General features: G+C 44.5%; 1 protein-coding gene across 1 annotated transcript in view; it reads right to left on the bottom strand.

Moving 5' to 3' along the window:
• The window catches only part of REPS2 (RALBP1 associated Eps domain containing 2), a 97,894-nt gene extending 79,550 nt beyond the window's left edge, over positions 1–18,344 (bottom strand). Inside the window, exon 1 of the mRNA XM_075725874.1 lies at positions 18,138–18,344. Within this exon, the coding sequence (XP_075581989.1) occupies positions 18,138–18,344 (207 nt within the window). The remainder of the gene's footprint in view (positions 1–18,137) is intronic.
• Between the last annotated feature and the right edge of the window lie 3,034 nt (positions 18,345–21,378).

A 21,378-nucleotide genomic window follows, 5' to 3' on the forward strand; every position in this document is an offset into this window, starting at 1 on the left:
CTGCTGAGAGCCCAAAGGAAAGCTGCAGTAAATTCCCTCTTCTCTGAAGAATCATAGAATGCTTTGGGTTGGGAGGGACCTTGAGAGATCATCGAGCCCAACCCCCCTGCAGTGAGCAGGGATTGAACCTGTGAACTTGGCGTTATTAGCACCATGCTCTAACCAACTGAGCTAACCATGCCCCTATGGTTTTTATTCTTACGTCTGATATGACCATTTGAACCTTTTTCTATCTTATTAGCAAATGATACTTCAAGTGTCTTGGAAAACAAATTTCCTCTACTTTCATTTTCCCAAGGCTTGCTGCAGAAGTGGCCAAATGTGTAAATGACAGTTTGCAACACTAAACTAAAAGGAGGCACGATAACAGTTGGCTTGGAAAGGGAGAGTAATAACCTCTTCTTCGTATACTCCACAGACAGGCTGTAAACAACATAGGGCTTAAAAAAAAAAAACCAAAACACCTCCTTAAATCTAAAGATAAGGCAGCAGTAGAGCACATTGCCTATAAAAGTTACATAGTTATCACCAGGGATTAACAAATCGCTCAAGAATAACAGGGAAATGCAATTTTGCTGTGGAAAGGAGAGGGCGTCTAGGGATGGCCCGAGGTCCTTTTCCACGCCTGTAGATAATCCAGCATACCATAAAGATGAGGCTGACGTGATCACACCACTCCAAACCCTCTCCCCAGTACTTTTCAAAGCCCATTAGCTTCGGTGTCCATTTGGTTTGAAAGAAAGGCAGAAGTGTCAGAGAAATGCATTTCCCAGCCTCTGATTTTTACGGGTCTGACCAGTACCGCTGACGCAGCTCAGCCCCTTCTCTGTGCCGACACGGCCGTCAGCTAGCTCGGCAGGGCACGCGCTGTTTCTGAACATGTTAATGTTTACGCTACCACCGGGCCATGAAAAGCGGTGCGCGCTTTTTCTTACGAAAAAGGCAGCGTGCAAGGCCAGGAGCGAGGGAGGGACGGCACACCAAGGGCAACTCTTAGGACAAGTACTATAAGCCAAGACCACCGTGTCCGCTGGTCCCTACCTCAGTTGCTGTTTCATGAAAAAACTACAGAAACACCATTAACTTTGAGCGGTATCTGACCTTGACAAAAAACCTCAGATGCGCTTTTGCTGATTATCCTTTCTTTTATTCCCTGTTACACCTTGGAAAAATAAGAATGACAATCAAAGCCCCGTCTCACTGTGCAGCCTCTCTCACCGATGATCAAACCCTCTTCCTTTTGCATATTAAAAAGTATCCACGACCACTCCAGACTGGTGCTCCTCCCCACCAGTTTCTTGCTCTGAAAGTAGCAGAGTCAGTAACAAAGCAAAGAGCGGAGAAACGTTCAGCCCCGGCTGACTGGGGCCAAGGTGTGGATGGTCACTGCTTGTGTCCTGCGTCGCAGCAGCAGCTCAGCCCCGGCGTTTTCAGAACACGCAAGAAGTTCGCTCTAGACTGGGCAAGCTGGTGCAACACAAGCATACAGGACTTCCAGCTTTCCAAGAGACCGACAACATGTATCTCATACTGCCTTTGACCAACGCATTGCTGCAATTTTTCCTAAGACTTAAAAACCTGTTAATCTTAAGCAAAAGCATATCTATTTAGTAATATTCCTCAAAACCCTAGGTAAGAACGTTAACAATAATATATCGTTTCAGAAATTATTTTGTATTCCAAATAGTCTTTCAAACAAACCACATCACAAACGTTTTGTGTAGCTTAAGACCTCAAATATGTTTACAAAGTCAAAAGGTACATGCTCAAGCAAAGTTTGGCTCACAATTAGATATTGTTAAATATTTTTTTCCAAGATTTAATATCAGCAGAAACGCTTCTGCAATGAGATGAATGGTGGTGTTTGTTATTTTTAAATTCCACTGGAAATAGCTGTGCAGTTTTTGTACAAGAAAGTATTTCCCTGCAATGTTTGTACTTCAACATTTCTGTAATGGAAGTTTGAAAATAAGGCCAATTCTCCTTCCAAACCGAGAAAAACAAGACAGCGGAGCCATAGTAAGAAATTAAGAAAAGTCTATTACTCATTTTCACTCATAATAAAACCCACTGAATTTTGTAAAGATACATATACATAAAAACCTGTAAATGCTTTCAAAAGGTGACACAATCATCTTAATTAAGAGTGGAATAGACATGGAGATAATTAATGAGATATATCCATGGCAAGAGAAGTATTTTGCATTAAGACATAACCTTGCTGTAAAGGAGAATCAGGCAGGCAGCCTCTCCTGCGCGACGAGGGCAGCTCCCGCACCGCAAGCGGTGAAACTTCCTGAAGGGAAACCACTGCTAAATGATCGAGACTTGTTAGACACGGCTGAAGAAATTAACGCCTCCTTTCACAAACAAATGAGGAATGAGCAAACGGCAATGAAGCTGGGTATTTAATGGAGAAGCAGCTATCAATTGCGACATGCTGAGCTGGTACATTATACGTGAGGGCCTCACCTGTGCTTGTGCCAGGTACAATCCACCTGATGAGACATCACTTGCGGTGACAGGGAACCTAAGCCTAGGTACAATTAAAAAAAAAAAAAAAAAAAAAAGAAAAAAAGGGCATGTTCTCTCTAGCTCCCAGGCAGATGGCAGCCATAAAGGCTAGAAACACTAGGAGAAAGTGCTGGCACAAAAGGAGCAAAAATAGTGCCGGCACATCGTCTTCAGCTTCCCGGGGAGTTGTTTACGGGAATTTATAGGACAGAGAGGCAAAGAGCTCCCAAAGGCATGCAGCAATCAAATTTGGGCTGCAGCTACCTGCAGGTACACAGGTGCAGGCCACCTTGCAAAGCACTGCATGAGCAAGGGGTGCACACAAAGAAAACAACGCCTGGCAAGCCCTTAGGGCACTGCATTAAACCGCGCAATGGCATATTTAATAGCCATATAAATGAGAATCCAGCTCCAACGCATCAATGTTGAAGCACTTGCATTTTTCTTAATGCCAGAAAACTAAGGAAACCAAGGAGGCAACAGGATTCAGCTCTAGTTTCAAGGAAATTTTCTCACAGTAATACATTTTAGCAAGACATACAATTAAAAAAAAAAAAAGCCCTAAGTAAAGCTGACAAAAAGAGCAAGAACACATCCCTTCCGTTCCTCTTCCCACTATTTATTTATTTCCTGGCAGATGCAGAGAAGTGCTGAACCAGCAGCTCTCTTGGCTGGTGGAAGCAGCCAGCTGGAACCAAGGGGAACAAAGAGCAGCGCAGGTGGAGCTGCGTGGGAAGAGATGGGGGGGCAGAGAGGGGCACAAAAATAGTGACACAGAGCAGATACAGAGAGACTCGCCTTCCCCTTTTGCTCCTCTCCGCTCACTATCACGGTAACTTTTAAAATCCTTTTCTACATCCATCTTCTATCTCATGCCCACACCACTGTTTAATAACTACATCAGTTCTAATAACAAGTTGCCTCTGAGCAGCAGAACTGACAAGTCCCAGCTTTCTCTGGACCCTTGTCTTGAGGTGATGCTCCTCTACAGATTCTTTAATGTTTAACATGGGCTGAGTTCACTTTGGGACCTTTCCCTCAGCAGGAAAATGAATAGGCTTTTCTTTTACCAAATGACTTAGGTCTTTCACGTAAGTCTTAGGAACTCTTCAAAGTCTCTCAATGTTCTTGAAATTTTGTTGAAAGAGTTAACAGCTTCAGACGTTATCACTGGGCTGAATTAACAGCATCATTGCACAAGCCTCATTGCTTTCGAAAACCAGGCCAAAACAACCCCAACCAGTGACATGGGAAATTGGCAAATTTTAGATTACATTAAGAAAGATGAAGTGGAATAAGCAGCAATAAAGATGACCACCTCATTTTTGTGCTCATTTTTTACCTGAAACCACACAGCTGTGTAGGACATGGCAAGACCTTTCAGGAATATAAGCTTGTGGTTAGCCATATAATGATAACAAAAAGATCATTAGTTGGAAGGTCATTCCCAGCAGGAGACGAAACTTTGCGTTGCATAAAGAGCAGGGTGAGACGTTAAGCAAGCCCCTAATGGAGAACCAAGGAAGGACGCCTTCCCCATAGCGTAGATTACACGTTCAGCAACTCAAACGTGTCTTCAGCCATTTGACCATTTAATGGTTAATGAGACTGATGGGTGTTCACACAAGGATATAACTAGCTTTCATATCCTGCTTGCAACCTTAGAAATAAATGAGCTGCTGCTGCCATGGAGGGGTACGCTGAGCGTTCCTATTGCCCACGAGTACTTCTAGCATTACACTTGTAGCAGTCCTCCCAGACAGACCTCAAGAAAAGGCTAGCGCAACAGAGAACGAAACGTATCATAGCAAGGTATTAAAAGCATGAACAGGCAAACTTCTAACACAACAGAAACATCAGCAGCAAAGCAAAAGAAACATTTTCTATTTCATGGGACTGAGAAGTCATTTTAGGTTAAAATTTTTTAAGCATTAAGTTTGGGAAGTGGTTCACTATGGCAATGTATATTAGCTTATGATTAAAACCCCCCTTTCCTTGGAACTACACAACTCTAGTACGCTCTTTCATTATAAAACTAGAGCCCTGGCCATTTTACAGCAATAATGAACTGGGTTTGAAACAGCTTAATGCTCTTCTACAAATGAAAATTGCTGTTCAATGTTGCTTGCAAGACGTGTTGTCTTGCAGTAGCCATCAGGAAGCAAAGCAAAATTTCAAGTATTTAGAGTTGGCCCAAATAATTTCACTACTCCAGACAAAGTTCTTCTCTGTGCTCTGTAGGGTCACATACAAACCATGCCCCTCAACTAGGCAGTGCTGTGGAAACTGTAGAAATGCTGTTCTGGGCAAATGCCAATTTGACTATAGGACAGTCCTGCAACTATCTATTTAAGGCACTATATATTACCAGAATTCTCCCTATGGAGGGGAACCAGGAACATGGAAAACTAGATAGCACTACTCATCCACTTCTTTAAATGTATTTCACATCTACAGCCCTCGATGCATTGCTCCTCTTCCTTCCACTTTAATGAGAAGTGTCAAACACTCATATTTTGAAATTTAACTTACCCTGAGTGACCAAGTTACTAGAAGGATGACCCAACTATTACTGTGCCTGTCTCAGTATTAATTTGAGGAAGAAACTATTACTGTGCCTGTCTCAGTATTAATTTGGTTGTTACTAACATTTGCACTTAGGTATTGCCAAATAATTTAAACTATATAGTGGGAGGGCAGGGGAGAGGGGTGGAGATTCAGAAACTTATCCTCTACTTTTGCCCTTTCGGATGTTTCCCCTACTCGGGGATATTTACTTTAAGACCTGTCGTTCCATATCTGAACAGAAGGCCTTCCCTCCAATTCCAGAGTGCCCTATTTTGTTGCAGGGCTTAAATTCAGTAGTTATAATAAAATAAAGTGCCTTGCTAGACTTAACTTCAAGCTTTACCTCTTGCACACTTCCCCTACAATCAAATATATGCATGGTAAATAATGCAGTCTAAAAACAGCTAATGAGGAAAAATATTCCTTTGGAGAATATCCTCCTCAAGGACAGTCCTGACTTAGATTAGATCAAATACAAAGATATAACTACTATAATATATCAGGGGGAGGGGGAGTGCAGAGAACGAGAGAGAAGAAAAATAAGGGACTGATAACTGGATGTAAATAACATTAAGAATTATTTTCCTGCCAACATCAGCACGGCCCAGGGCTGCTCTTTTTTGTCCTGAAACAGTATTTGCTCTGGCCAGCAAACCCAGGACCCGTCATGCTGTGAGGTACCAGGTGCTGTAACATCATCACACCCAGGCTCCCCGTCCTGGTTCCTTCCTCTCACAATACTCAAAACATGTTTTGACAGGCATGACTTCGCAGCTCTATTATAAGTATACTATATCTCCAGAATAATAATTCAGTGCTGTTTTTAAAAAAGTCCATGGTTAAGTGTGGGCAGCAACAGGTTATGATACAAGTGCAAAAAACCCCAAGCCTACTATTTGTTACAGTGGTGTCCCTCCACCACATACCAGATGGAGAAAAAAAGCAAGCTGAGGCTCTCTTCATTTCTAACTTTAGGTTGAGTTTCTCAAGAGATGTCACCAAAAACAGGATAAGATTTTGGTTGTGTAATTGGGGGGGGTGTTGCTTTGGGGTCTTTTTTGTTTGGTGGGGTTTTTTTTTTTTTTTGGAGGGGTTGTGTAGTGGGGTTTTGGGGGGGTGTTTGTTTTTTTTTTTTTTTTATTTTTGCTGTCGATAGGCTTTTCATGAGACTACTCAAGGACTCTGTAGGAAGCTTTAGACATCAGCATCGTTTTAAACCTTATGTTATCCCTTTTTAAAGGTTACCAGGTTCCAGCCTGTTTCACTTTCTACCTGCAGCAGACATTTACATTTATAACCTGCTCATCACCATGGTATCTAAAGCATCTAATAAAAAACAGAAACAAGCAGCTTCCTGGTTCCTGCCTTTTATTATTCAGCAACAAGGGAACAGCAGCTAACAATGCAATTGGGATTTATTTATTTTTGCCTTCTGATCTTCTCCCAAATCAGATATCCCCCAATACACACACTGGCCACCTGGCTGACTCTTTCAAGCTTCTTCTCCAATCTCTTTCACAACCACTGCTTGTAATGAGATTCACCGCTGTCCTGCTCCAACTACCTCCCAGCTCCCTCATCTTCAGGTAAGGTCTCTACTTGTCTTACATTCTTGTAATAGGAAACTAGTTTTAGTCTATCTGTTCCTATCAGAACCGCAAGGGATGCCATCTAAGTATCAGAAGCACAAAAAGCTGCTGGGAGGCATGAACATCGCAGTTACCAAACCCAGAAAGGAACCCAGCCAGCAACCTAGAAGTCAGCCCACAAAGATCCACAGAAACATACCATCACTTTGGAACAGCCTTCTATTCAGAGTCTTCCTCTTCCTCTGTTTAAGAAGGGAATTACTGTATTTTGGGTCCAAAGGAAAATTTTCAGGACCCCTTTTTACCATTAATAGAAAATTCAGAGTTTACAGAAGAGAAGAGTAGATGGCCAGGCCATATGAGACATGTCTATGTCTCTATGCCATATGAGACATAACTAAATAGGAGGATATTTCTAGCAGCTACAATTAGGTAGGTCTTCCACAACTTCAACAATGACAGAAAAACCTCACTCTTCAGAGAGTTAAACTTTTCGCTTCTCAGTTCTCAGAATGAGAATCAATTATGGACAACTCTGCATGGCAAATCTGACACTTGGTGTTTCCCAGTCCTCAGTCTTTTATACTTAAAATAGTATCAGCAGAAGAAAAAAAAAAAAAACAAACCCAAAACGCACAAACCACTCCCATCCCGCCCCCCCGCCATTCTCAGTGACAGAAAGTGCCTCCAGTTGCTAAAAATCGCAAGAGTTACTATCCAAGAAGTGACAAAGAACACACACATGGAAACCTTGACAAATCCTCCCCAGCTAGATGGCAGCCACCAGATCTACTCATCTTGAATTAGACTAATTGAAAATACTGAAAAATCTTGAGTTTCTTCCTGAAAAAAACACTCTGATTACAATGAGCCTTTCAAATTTCTGCCAGAAAATGAAATATTTTGTTCCAGGTTGCCTTAATACAAAGGTACCGTAGAGTCTCGTGGAAGCTGTTGTTCTGATGTTTCACACCCTTACGGTTCCTCAACAGATTACATTTATGAGGCACCACAGTCTCCCTTCTGAACAAGCTGCCTGGCCACCATCACTGCTACACACAATGGCAGAATTAGTCTAACCAATGGAAAGGAACAAAGATGATGACCTCCTTCCCAAAATTTATGTATTTAAGATGTCATAGTGCTTTAACACATAAGCAGTTCAAAACAAAGTGTTTTGATTTAGTTCAATAAATTACAGGTTCTTAAACATTTCTAAATTGACTTCTCTTGCGAACATTTCTGGCAGTTAACTTTGCCCTAGAAGGCCAGAAGAAATTCTGGCATTTCCCATAAAAATGGAATTCTGGGTTTTGTTCCACTCTGCAGACAAAATGAGACTCTACTAATACAGAAGAAAACAGAGACTCTGTAACACGAGATGCACTTTTGACACAAACAGAGACCACATACAGACTTATTTCCCATTTCATCAAAATGTTTTTTTCTAAAATAAGCTTCTTTCTTCAATAGTTACTGTGATGTGATTTTCTAGACTGCTCCCCCCCAAAAAACTTGATGCTCCCTATACCCATCCTTTTTCATCACCTTTGGCACGTTTCCCAAGTTCATTTCCCTAGCGCTTACAACTACAGCAGGTACTTTTAAAGGCAATGCAGCAAACACCCAAAACGTTATCCTCTACAGCTGTGCAGTTATCTTAATCGGTATCACAGATTAAAATCCTTCTTTAGTTGAGAGTTATGGGTTATTTTTATAAGACTGAAGAGTTGTCAAAGACTTCTTAACTGAAGGTGTACCATTGCAGCTAACTCCATCACATATGGTGTGCGTAGAAGACACCTCCTGCCCTTCCTTGATCTTATACCCCATTTACCTCTAGTTTGAATCAACACGTCACTTGGAAAAGCAGCTAAATATTTTTCTCCTCCACATCACTAAACAAACCCTTAAAATTATCACCATTTCACCCAACACCTTATGTGTTGAAATGCGTCATTCAGTCAGTGAGAACCTCCTTGTTTGCATATAAACCAAGCATTCGTCCTCAATCCAGCTAAAGAGCACAGGACCTCAAAACAGCAATGTCAGAGTCAAAGATGACATCGTCGCCAGTGCCCATGCACAGCATGTCAGCATTTTATGGCACATTTTACATCACAACTTGTATTCGCATTTCTATCTGTATATAGTAAAGGAAAGGCAGCCTATGGCTACTAAAACATAATGATGTTCTTATAAAGGCAGCAATTATTCAGAGGAGGCAAAGCAAAAAAAAAAAAAATTAAATACATAAATCACACTATTGAGTTTGCTTTGTCTCCCTCCCCATTTATTTTTATTTTTGGCATTTGAAACCTCCAAGTACTTCACCTTTTACTGCTCCACTGCTGTCACTGTTGGTAACAAAATAATTCTGACTGTATTTGTTACCCCATAGCTCTCATCCTGTGTTGCAAATGATAGACACATTGTTTTATTCTGAAAGACCATCATCTTGGCTTCCATAGGACATCATTGTGTAAATTATGCCTTAAGTAAATAATGCATGAAATGTGAAATGCTATGCCAAAGCTGATCTAATGTTTCTTTGTGTGGAAAGAGAGACTTTAAGATGAAGAAAGGCTTACAAAAAAAAGTAAATTAATTTGAAAGGCTCATGCCAAAAAACACTTGAAATTTATAATAATAATAATAATAATAAAGTAACACTACAGACATTTGCTATTGAAAGTAGAATTCAGCTTCATGACTCATACCGTAGTGAGCGAGCAGACACCATGGGCCATGTTTGGACAGCTTAAATTCACGCTCAGCCAAGTGTTTCCCATTAGCCAACTCTACATTTTCAGTGCCACCAAGCCAATGGGAATGATGAGGTCCGAATCCAGTGTTTCAAGTATGGCCCTGCTCAAAGGAGTAGCTCCCCACCACCTCCTGTCAGGACAGAGGACCAACTGAGGTGCACGTTCAGATTGCAGGACTATGCAGATGCAAGGACAAGATACTGGAAGGGCCATGTGCAGCTTTTTTGGATGGGGGAAGACCATTCAGGGCAGAAAAAAACCCCCAGAGATCAAAAATAAAGAAGCAGAAGAAAACACTGAAGATGTGCTTTGGCAGTCAGGCTACCTAAAGTTTCTCAAGACCCTTTTTTTGTTTGTTTAAAGACATTTGCTAACCATGCTGCTCTAAGTTGGGCACTCTTGTAGCTCTGCTCAGTAATTTATGTTCATTCGGAGGGCCACTGACTCGCTCATCCAGGTACAACGTCAATTTAACAGGCAGCGTGTAAGCATGGGGTAGTTTTAAGTAGGCCTAGTCCCAACTGGAGAGAGCCCGCCGTGCACCGCAGGCGTGCTCTGCACGGCGTGACAACCTGCTGGGGGGACACTCGTTAGAGACGGCTTCTTCAGCACTCCTCTCCAGACGTACCACCCAGTCTGAAACAACTGGCAGCACGAAGCATCTTAACCTTAACGCTTGCAAGGCAAATTCATGGGAGAAACAAGTTATTGCAAACATTATTTAAGCCCAAAGAGATAAGACCCTAATTTAATTTTTGGTTTGTATTGGAACTATCTAGTTACTTTTCTAGATAAAGGTCTGCCTCATCAGTTGGTCATCGTTAAATCAAGTTTGTTTTTTTAAATATGGTAACATTTCTGGTTTTACTAACAAGTAGCGTTTTAAAATATTTAAGCAACCACATGGCTTAATACACATCCTAATTTTTATTTTGTAAGAAATTTGCTCCGTTAGCATCTTTAATAAGAGATACATCTACTTGTGTAGGTACATGTGATATATACAAAGTTAAATTTGGATGAAAACTGGAATTCATTTAAAAATACACAGACCATCTTAATCTGACAGAAAATTAAAACCACACATTTCTTGTGTATACAAACACTTAGAAGTTTATAAAAACATGTTTTGTCTTTTAAACACTTTGGTAAATAAACTAAGTATAATCTGCAGTTATTGATTTAGCTGATTATTTCTGGTCACTGTGTCCTACCCGGTGGCAGAACGAATGGATCTCATCCCCCCACATCCTTCCACCTCATCATCGTATCTAAACTGCAGGGGGGGAAAAAAAAAAAAAAAAAAAAAAACCAACTTCCCAACAGAGTTCTCAATTTTATGCAGTGGTCACCAAATAATGCTTCTAAATACACCGGAGAAAGAAAATATTCCCTCAGTTCAGGAAGAGGGGATTACTATTTGTCCACATTTGGCTTTCTACTCCAGCAACCTCTTCTAGTTAATTATCCACCAACTCAGCTGTTCAACTGTTTGACTTTCTTCAAAAGCTGAACTAGCACATATTGCTCATTAATGTTTTATTTTACCGTACTGGTGATACGTTTAGACATTAATACACCAAAGAATCTTGCTTTACAAATATTATATCAAATATGTTTCTCAATTCCTAATTTTTTAATTTTAAATAGGTTATTTATCCTGATTCCTTGTCACAGAAATGCTTGTTCCATCTTTCATGAATCTATCTTGGCTAAGTTTTTCAGCTCAGCTAAATTCACGTTTTCAGGGTTTACACCAACCCTCTTTTGTGGGGGGTGTCTGTGCTAGATTCCCCCCACTGAAGTAGGTGAATTCTATGTATTACACGTCCTTTGCAAAACAGAATGTGGACAACATCAATCAATCTGTACATAAACATCACCACACTGACAGCATGTTGCTGTAGATACACACGCGAGTAAAAGAGGTTATACTCAAGTGCTTGGTGAACCCACTATACTTACACAAGTACAATGACAAAACCACTTGTAAAACAAAACAAACCCAAACCATTCTTCATCATCACTGCTTCATACTGCAGCAATCTCTAATGAAGAAAGTTATTAATTTGCATCCAAATGGAACTTTTTCCTCCATCCCTCTTGTAGAATTATTTTAAATCAACAGCACAGCAAAGTATTATTTTATTGGAAAATAAACTAATTAATTCATACTTGGTTGTAATGAGGGTTAATTACTGAAGGCTAGAGGCCTTGACTGGGCTAATTGCGACCATCCCACTGAATGACTGTGACAAGCAGGTCTAGGAGCTTCTGGTTTTACAGAGTGACTTGAAACACACTTGGGAAGGAACAGCTTCTACAAATCTTCTACCATGTATCTCAATATTGAGGCACTCAAAACTACTAATCTTCTAAGCAGTGACTACTAAATGATAGTTTAAATGGTAAACAACAGTTTAAAGATGGACTAGGACCTCAGGGGTTTTTTTTAATGGACGATGTGATCAAGATTGCTTCAGGTGAAGTTTTAACCTTTACTTTGGTATAAATCAGATTTTTTTTTTTTAATAAATAATCATAGAATCGTTTAGGTTGGAAAAGATCTTTAAGATCATCCAGTCCAACCATTAACCTAACACTACCAAGTCCACCACTAAACCAATTAAGGGTAGAGTAGCAATTTCATGTTTCCTGGCTTGGTGGCTGGATTATTTTTTAATGAAAGTAAAAACTAGGAATCATTAAGATTGGAAAGGACCTCTAAGATCATCAGTCCAACCATCAACCCAACACCACCATACCCACTAAACCATGTCCCAAAGTGCCACGTCTACCCGTTTTTTGAACACTTCCAGGGATGGGGACTCCACCACCTCTCTGGGCAGCCTGTTCCAATGCTTGACTACCCTTTCTGTGAAGAAATTTTTCCTAATATCCAATCTAAATCTCCCCTGACACAGCTTGAGCCCATTTCCTCTCGTCCTATCACTAACTACGTGGGAGAAGAGACCAACACCCACCTCACTACAACCTCCTTTCAGGGAGTTGTAGAGAGCAATAAGGTCTCCCCTCAGCCTCCTCTTCTCCAGGCTAAACAATCCCAGTTCCCTCAGCTGCTCCTCATAAGGCCTGTGCTCCAGACCCTTCACCAGCTTCGTTGCCCTTCTCTGGACACGCTCCAGCACCTCAATGTCCTCCTTGCACTGAGGGGCCCAAAAATGGACACAGTATTCCAGGTGGGGCCTCACCAGTGCCGAGTACAGGGGGACAATCACCTCCCTGCTCCTGCTGGCCACGCTACTGTGGTTTTTACATCTGGATTTTGCATGTTCCTACTCACATAAACACAAGTTTGCTTGTGACTCTGGAAAGGCAATGATGGTTTGGGGGACTGTGGCCAGAAGTACTGATACTGAAATATCAGTTTTCCTTTCCTCTTCTTGCTGTACCGCTTACATGAAGTTATAACCCCTTTTTATTTCTTCCAGACTCAAAGACGTCAATAGGATGTAATTTCTCCATGTGTACTCTAACCTAACATCACTTTTTGATGGACATACTGTTAGTCAGCTAAATCACATTTCCAGCACTACCATAATGCCAAATTCTGTCAAGGGGCAAAACAGAGCAGATTTTATCTTTTATAAAGTAACGGTAAGTCCAGACTTATCTGAGGACGATAAGTCCTCACTCAAAAAGTTCCTATTTTAACTGCCACAGTTATTCTTTTCTGACTGTTTGAGGCAGACAGTTAATCCCACCCCAGCTATCATGAAGGTACTAATTTATGCTTACGGAATAAAAAAAAAGTACTGACCTTTTTCCAAAGACATACCAACTTAGCAATTTTTTTTTAATCTATTCGCACTTCTGCTTTTTGAACACAAAAATACGGTTAAACTGTAGAGTTGTAACTATAGAGACAAGTCACGGTAAACAAAAATTAACTCATGAAGCCTGTGGAAGTAAAGCAAGATTGCTGGTCTGCGTTCCCTATTCAGACAGAGCTGGAAGGAGAGTTCCAGCTAAAAAATGCAGAGTCTGTGTAGCTCCAGCATCATACAATTAGTACTTGTCATCCTCGGAGCTCAAAATAACGCAGCGTGTTCATTTACAGAGGAAAGAATGCGTTTTCTTAAGAAAATTGGATCTCTGTGCTGATAGCACAAGTCCACAAATAAGATTAAGGTTTATAGAACTGGGAATTAAAGACACCATCAGACAACCAAGTAAGAATTAATCGAATAAGTCTGAAACTAGTAAAAAGAGATAAGCATTTCAGTGTAAATCTTGAGTCCAGTCCTGCTCCCTAATTCCTGAAGACAAAAGCTTCAGAGGCCACAGTAATACCAGCAAACTGTAAGACTAGCACAAGGTACTTCTCCTTTGCTGATCAGTGGGCAACGACTCTATAAAGCACCATTTTATCTGAAATCCACACAGACAGCAGCCCATTGGCACTTGGCACCCGTAAAGAACGCACTTTGGTGTCCCGGACTCAGGGAGCAGAGGCTGTACTCACTGGCAGCCAGCTTCAAAATGGGTCACAAACTGATTGCCCAAAATGAGACAAGGCAAACCAGCCACCGCCAACACCTGCGGCACAGCAGTTAGCGTGGAGTACTGACATCCCAATACACTCAGGGAGCATAATCAAACCAATTCCTCCAAGGAAAAGGGCAGAAACCCCAGAGAGCGTTTGCCCTTTTGGGCATGCGGACCTGCTGTTGTTGACTACTGATGGCCATCAGCGGTGCCTCTGCCCCGAGACGCGGTCACTTCTCCCTTCTTCCCAGCTGCCAGCGTACCTCCGCCTGCCTTCTCCCTTCGTGTTACCGATATTGATCTATGTAACAAAGTATGCTGTGGGATCGCCTTTGCTTCAGTGATATTTTTGTGGTCCCAGTGAGTTCAAAACATTTCCGGATTTTTTTTCTTTTTTTTCTTTGCACAAATTCAGTTCTTTTCCCTTTATTAGGAGCCAAAGCATACGGAACACCATTTTCAACTTGACCAACATGGGTAAATACAAATCCAGCTGATGCTGTTGAGTTTCCTTTATTTCTGACAGCCTACATAACTGCATGGCACGTGACTAGTCTGCTCCTTCCTCCTTTGACATAAATATTGTAAAAAATAAAAACAATCCTAGCACAGATCTTTCAGGCAAGAGATTATAGACATTTTACAGTTACTTTAAAAGGCCCTGGTGAAAGATCTGCCACAGGCTTTGTGCAAGTCTAAATAAAAGCTTAATGATTCTGCCTTTAACCACACTATATGGCTAGTCGAAGACTTTCAGTACACAGAGGAGGTATGATTACACAGTCTGCAAAAACCACGCTGTCCTGTCCCTGTCATGCCCTTCTCTGTCCTGTGAAGTCTCTGACACTTTTAATTTTAGTGCCACCTTCAACTGTTTTTCCAGAACCAAAATAACTCTCGCTGAGTTCATTCTTTGATCCCTTCTTTAAGGAAAGCTAAATAGGTACAACCTCTGCTGTACCCTATTGCCCAGCAGAATAGCTGGCTTTAATGAGCCTGGGCGTAATGAATCTGTGTTCAATCACTTCATTCTTAGCAAGACCCGGGACTCCCGGGTGCACACCATCTGCTCCTACTGACCCGGCTGCTCTTGGATTTTTTCCATTTATTCCAGCATTTCCTCTTCTGGCACATGCTCTCATGCTCCCTACCTGCTCTCTGTTACCTAGCCTCTTTCATCTAAACAACCTCTTGGATAAAGCCAACTAACCTTTAAATAAAACAAACCCCTTGCCTGTTTGCTGTTTGGGGGTGCGCATCACTGCTTTTCCCCACAGGAACTGGCGTATTCAACAGCAGCACTCCAGCTGGGATGCACCCACATAATTTTTGTCCAGACCGCAAAGCCTGCCATTACAGTTAAGGAAGGTGGAAGGAGATTTCCCATGATGCCTGTGAGCATCTTCCTGATCAACAAGAAATCTCAGTCAAAGACTGTGTAAGGGAGGCTCCTTCTTTCTTAAAGATTCATCCCACTTACTATACAAGTATAAATCCCTGAAGACAACCGCACAGGTTCAAGGCTTTGCCATGGCACTAAATGTCAGTTCTGAAAGCATACTGATCTGTAAAATCACTTCTCAATTAACACCTTGAGAATAAAAAGCTGTAAATTGCACATTGCTTTCAAAATGGTCCATTGCTGCCTCTTGTTATAGCCCACACAAGGGCCAGGGAAGAGTGTTAAGTACCTTCCGGACTGTGCAGACTCTGCTTAGTAGAAATCCAGAACTGGTTTCCAGTCCATATCTCCCCATTTCTGACATGGCAAAACTCAGCATGACCATTTCTCAGTCGGTCAGTAGAGATGCCTGCTTACTAAGCACTAATTGTGACAGACGGGGATTTTAAAAAGCATTTAAAAAAAAGAAAAAAAAAAAGAAGAAAACTTTCATGGTCAACAATTATTTCAAAGAAAACATGTTATCTTAACCCAAACGAGCTGCCTCTGCCTAAAATGAGAGTTGCCTGCACTAGCAGAAAACATACACCATGAACCTCTGTGCCTTGTTCCCATAATTGTTAGAATGGTAGGGGTTTTTTAAACAGAAACTATTAGATTGCATTTTTGGAAGATGATAAAAGACCAAATATCAGCAAGTATCTCAAACAACATGGTAGGTTCTTCCCTATCAAAACATCCACATTTCCAATTTTTTTTTTTTTTAAAAACACATTACGCTAATTCATTTTTTTCTTAAGTCCCGGTAAACGTTAGTAAGAGTACCTGACAGCGGTGAGTTTTGAGGACAGGCGCTCTAGCCATAGAGCAGAACGCCACTGTGATTAGTGCCATATAAGCAAGAGGGGGAGGGCAGGAAGGAGAAAGAGAAACAGCCCCAGATCCCACAGGCCTTATTATCTGAATATTCCTGAAGGCAATTACAGGCTTCTTTCCCAGTAATATTCTCCTCACAGCAAAAACATAACTGGAAGTAATCTAAAATAGTAAAAAACGACAAGAACGTTAAAAAACCCGCAACATTTTGAGGCTTAAGTCACACGTTACTATCAAAATGACCCCCAAAACAGACTATGATAATAATATGATAATAATTTTCACTTAAATTATAGGGTAAGGAACTACATAGCCAAAATAAGAGGTTTTTTCCATACTTCTTTGGAAAATGAAGTGACTAATACCAAAGTCACAGAAATTTACTAATAGGGCTTTAACAAGTTTCCTAAATATGCCGCCCTAGTTGAAATTAAATGCCCTCTCCTTCCTCTTTGCAAAAGACCTACTCTTGGTGCTAGATCTGTGCAAAATCTCTACTTTCACCGCTCGGTTCACCTGCAAGACCAAGGCCACAGCATGACTCAAAATGAAGTAGTACTACAGCGCTCAGCGACATTTTTGTTTTACAGATCTGCTAAACAGCGCAGGTAAGAGAGGAAAAATATCCTTGAAATACCGTCATTTTCGTTCAGAGTCACCTGTGTAATATGAATTCATGTAAGTCATTATGAGATGACTTGACAGCTATCAGGAAAGCAGTAGAGGAGTTGAGTACCTTCAGACATTTGCCCAGGTGTAACTATACTTCAGCTCAATTTCGACATAACTTTTTTCAGCTTGATAAATAAAGACTACTGAAGAACAGAATTCCTGTAAATAAATTTAAAAAAAAAAAACAAAAAACCAGGAACACCCTACCTCTGCTTAGTTTGCTGTCAGAAGTATTACGCAACTACCGTGCATTAGTCAAATTACTAATCCACAGGTGGAGAAGTCCACAAGTCCGGTTCTTCTTCATCACTGGAAGCGGGATGGCACAAGCCCTGTCTTACCCTGACCAAGCTCCTCCTGAAAACCAGGGAGGGTTTTGCCTCCCAGCCTCTGCTGGGGACCTCTTCGGGGGCTCCGCCGCGCTGGCGGGGCAAGAGCCTCTTACTTCTGACCCAAATGCATTTGCTCTCAGGAGCAGACGTATAAACACCGCAACATCATTTTACCTGCAGATTTTTTTGGGTTTTTTTTTTTTTTTTGCACTGAAGCAACACTTAAAAAAAAATATCAGGGCTAAGCCAGGAACGAAATGCATCGCACGTCCTTCGCAGCTCGGCGAACGCAACCGCCTTCATGACATTTGGGGGGCCCTTTTGGGGAAGTTGGTGCCATGCCCAGCCTGACCCGGGACACCGCGCAGGGGGGGCGACGCGCAACCTCCCGCCTCGTCCCGCTGACTCTGCCTCAAAGCAGGGGCAAAGGGGACCCCCGCCGCCCCCCCCCCCCCGGCACGAACGCCCGGTAGGAAGAAAGGAAGGCGGCTGCCGAACGCTGGCAAGGCGGGCAGCTTGTCTGGAAGGAGACACGGGACACAAAGCAGCGCCGGACACCGCCGTCCACGCCGCCGCGGGGAGAAGCCGTGCCCCGCTCCAGCCGCCTCCTGGCGCCGGCAGCTCCGCTCCGCCCCGCTCCGCCCCGCTCCGCTCCGCACCCACCGCGCACGGAGCCGCCGCTCGCTGCGGCCCCCGGGGCAGGGCGGGCAGGGCACCGGCCCGCCGCGCAGCCCCTAACTTTCCGGCGGGGGCAGCTCCAGCCCCTCTCCCGCAGGGCTGAGGGAGCGCGTCGCGTCGCGTCGCGTCCCGTCCCGTCCCGTCCCGTCCCCTCCGCCCGTCCGTCCGTCCGTGCCCCCGCCCCGCGCACCCCGCAAGAGCGGGGCGAGCCGGCCGCCCCCCGACCCACCTGGTGCAGCGTGTCCGGGGGCAGCTGGGAGGCCCGGAACAGCTCGCCCACGCTGCTGCCCCCGGCGGCCGCCTCGGGGGGCGGGCAGCACCGCGAGAAGAGCTCGGAGTAGCGCTGCTGCTCGCTCTCGCTCAGCGGCAGGAGCAGCCCCCCGGGCCCGCTGCCGCTGCCGGTGGCAGCGGCCCCCCCCGCCGGCCCCGGCTCCATGGCGGGGCGGCGCAGGCAGAGCCGCGCGCGGGGCAGCGGCTGCCGCGCCGCGGGGGGGGGCGGGGCGGGGCGGGGCGGGCGGGGGGCGGTGCCGCGCGGCGGCCGGGAAGGTGCAGGCCCCGCCCCCCGCCCGGTGCCGACGCCGGGGCTGCGCCGGCCCCGCAGCGCCCCGCCACCGCCACCGCCACCGGCACCGGCACCGGCACCGCAGGGCCCCGCCACCGCCACCGCCACCGGCACCGGCACCGCCACCGGCCCCGCAGTGCCCCGGCACCGGTCCCAGCCGCCGCCGCCTCCCGCTCCCGGACCCCCCTCGCCCCGCCGCTCCGCCCCGCACCCAGCGGCCCCGCGTCGGGACCTCGCCGGCCGCGGCCACGCGTGGCGGCGGGGCCCCCCCACGGCTCCCCGTACCACCCCCCTCCTCCCCCCCGGCCCCGCGCCTTTCCCTTATTTTTTTTTTTTTTTCCCCTTTCTTTTTTTAGTTGCTTGGTTTTAATCTTAAGTACCGACTGCCTGCGCCTGTCGCCAGCCCCGGGATTGGGGTGCTGCGTGGGACGGAGCACCGCCGTGCCACAGGGAGACCCACAGGCACCGAGGGGCCCGGGGCGGGCGCCGGGCGGGTGCAGAGGCGTCAAAACCCCTCACGAGGCTGGGTGACCCGTCTCGCGCCCCGGCCCACGCCGTGGCCAGCCGGTGCCCACCCTCGCCACGGCCCTGCCAGCCCTCCTGGGCTTCCCAGGCCTGCCCCACGGCACAGCCCCGCCTGGGCTCCCCGGCGAGGGGCTCGGTCCCTCGCCGCCATCCCGCCTTGGGCACCGCGCGCAGTACTCGTTCTTCACCCCGGATACGATGGGCCCTCAGCAGCAGCGTTTCCGAAAGCGGTACCACCCGCTGCTGGAAACGCAGCATGGGTGCCGCAGCAAGGAAATGCAATCATGTAATAATAATACCCCGAAGTGAGTCCTAATGGATCAGCCATGCTGGTTTAACAGGGAAGCGACTCACCGTGTTCTCTACAGCTTTTGCTTCAACATGACAGGCAAAGAGCCCCTTGTTTATGGAGACGAGATTCCTCATTACCCCTTGTCGCGGTTTAGCCCCAGCCAGCAACTGAGCACCACGCAGCCGCTCGCTCACTCCCCCTGCCCCGATGGGATGGGGGAGAGAATCGGAGGAGTAAGAGTGAGAAACACTCCTGGGTTGAGAGAAGAACAGTTTAATAATTGAAAGAAAGTAAGATAGTAATGATAATACAACAATATTATATATAATAATATATATTATATAATATATATTATAATAATAATATAATGACAATAACACTATACAAAGCAAGTGATGCACAATGCAATTGCTCACCACCCGCCAACCGATACCCAGACAGTTCCCGAGCAGCGATCGCTGCTCCCCGGCCAACCCCCCCCCCCAATTTCTATACTGAGCATGACGTCATATGGTATGGCATAGCCCTTTGGTCAGTTTGGGTCAGCTGTCCTGGCTGTGCCCCCTCCCAGTTTCTTGTGCCCCTGGCAGAGCATGGGAAGCTGAAAAGTCCTTGACTAGCATAAGCAGTACTTAGCAACAACTAAAACATCAGCGTGTTATCAACATTCTTCTCCTACTAAATCCAAACCACAGCACTGTGCCTGCTACTAGGAAGAAAATTGACTCTATCCCAGTTGAAACCAGGACACCCCTCTGTAAATGTTCCCCTTACAGGCTGCGCACCACCTTAAAAGTCAGGCAGGCCGTGACCCAGGGTGGGAGGGCTGGGCACATCCCAGCCAGGAGGACGTTTGTGGGTCCCACGCTGCTTTTCAGAGCCTTTCCTCCCGGCGGTTCTTTGGGACGTTTCAAGGCATAAGGTAATGAGCCTGAAGGTGACGCTTGTGAATGCTGGTGACCTGCAGAAGAGCGAACAGCTCTTCACGGCAGCGCTGGTGCTGAGATACAGCCATGCCCAGGAGAAACCAGATTATCCGCTGTTCTCTCGCAGTCCTGTACCGTTAGCATCGTGCGGCTGATGTTGTTAGCCATGTTCCTAAACACAAAACATTTAGGAAGTCAATGCGGTTTAATTTTTACATGCTTGTTTGCTATTAATTCTGGCAAAATATGAAATCCAAATGTAATAATTTTACATCACGTTTTTACTGGAAAGTAGCAGGTTAGGGTTACTTCAGTTAAAATTGCTCTCAGTTTAATTTATGGTCTGTAAAGTGAAAAAAAATTACTAGCTCATCACCTCTGTCCTTGTTAACCAAGATCTGTTACTTCTTGTAAAAATCTTTTAAAAACTACTTTATCCTCTCCACACCATGCATGTATGCCTCCTTCTCACCTGCACAAAACATGCAGACCTTTAATTTGTCTAATCTGAAATTAAGATCTGTGCCTGTCTTCTCAGTGTTTGGAACACTGACTAGGTCGATAGTTGCAGTTATTGGCAGGTGAATAATTGATGGTTGTGTTTAAGGATGGAGTTTTATGAAGAAATCTTTGTTCTTTTAGGGGCAGTGGATTGTCATGGCATTTTCTCATTTTAAAACGTACCATTTGGAAGGAGGGCAAGACAGAAACTGAATCTTGTAGCCCGACTTAAAGTGGCAAAGACCCGTAGTAGCTCAGAAAAATTCCGTGAGTCCTCTTGAGAAGGCTCTACAGAGCAGAGAGTGAACAACCCCTCAGCTGCTAGGTTCTTCACCTGGAGAGTCCCAAGATGTCACTGGCCTTCTTCTGTATCTTCAGCCAGGTACAAGATACTCGTCAGAGGAAATGGTACCAGCCATGTGGAGGTGACGTAGGGCTTTACCTAACTATTGCCGTATTTAACTATATGACTATCATGGAAATAGAATAATAGCTTCAAAGTAGCTTATGGAAGACCAGCTGTCTTACAGCTGAACTTGAACAAGAGAGATGTTACGCTGACAAGCAAAGGAAAATACTGTCAACAATTTGTGCTAATTGTGCATTTTCCTGTGCCTGAAGATGCTCTTTGATAACTGACCAGCTCAGTACTTGTGATGCTAAC

The sequence above is a fragment of the Pelecanus crispus genome, chromosome 1 (genome assembly GCF_030463565.1).
Source record: "Pelecanus crispus isolate bPelCri1 chromosome 1, bPelCri1.pri, whole genome shotgun sequence".
In the NCBI taxonomy this organism is placed as follows: Eukaryota; Metazoa; Chordata; class Aves; order Pelecaniformes; family Pelecanidae; genus Pelecanus; species Pelecanus crispus.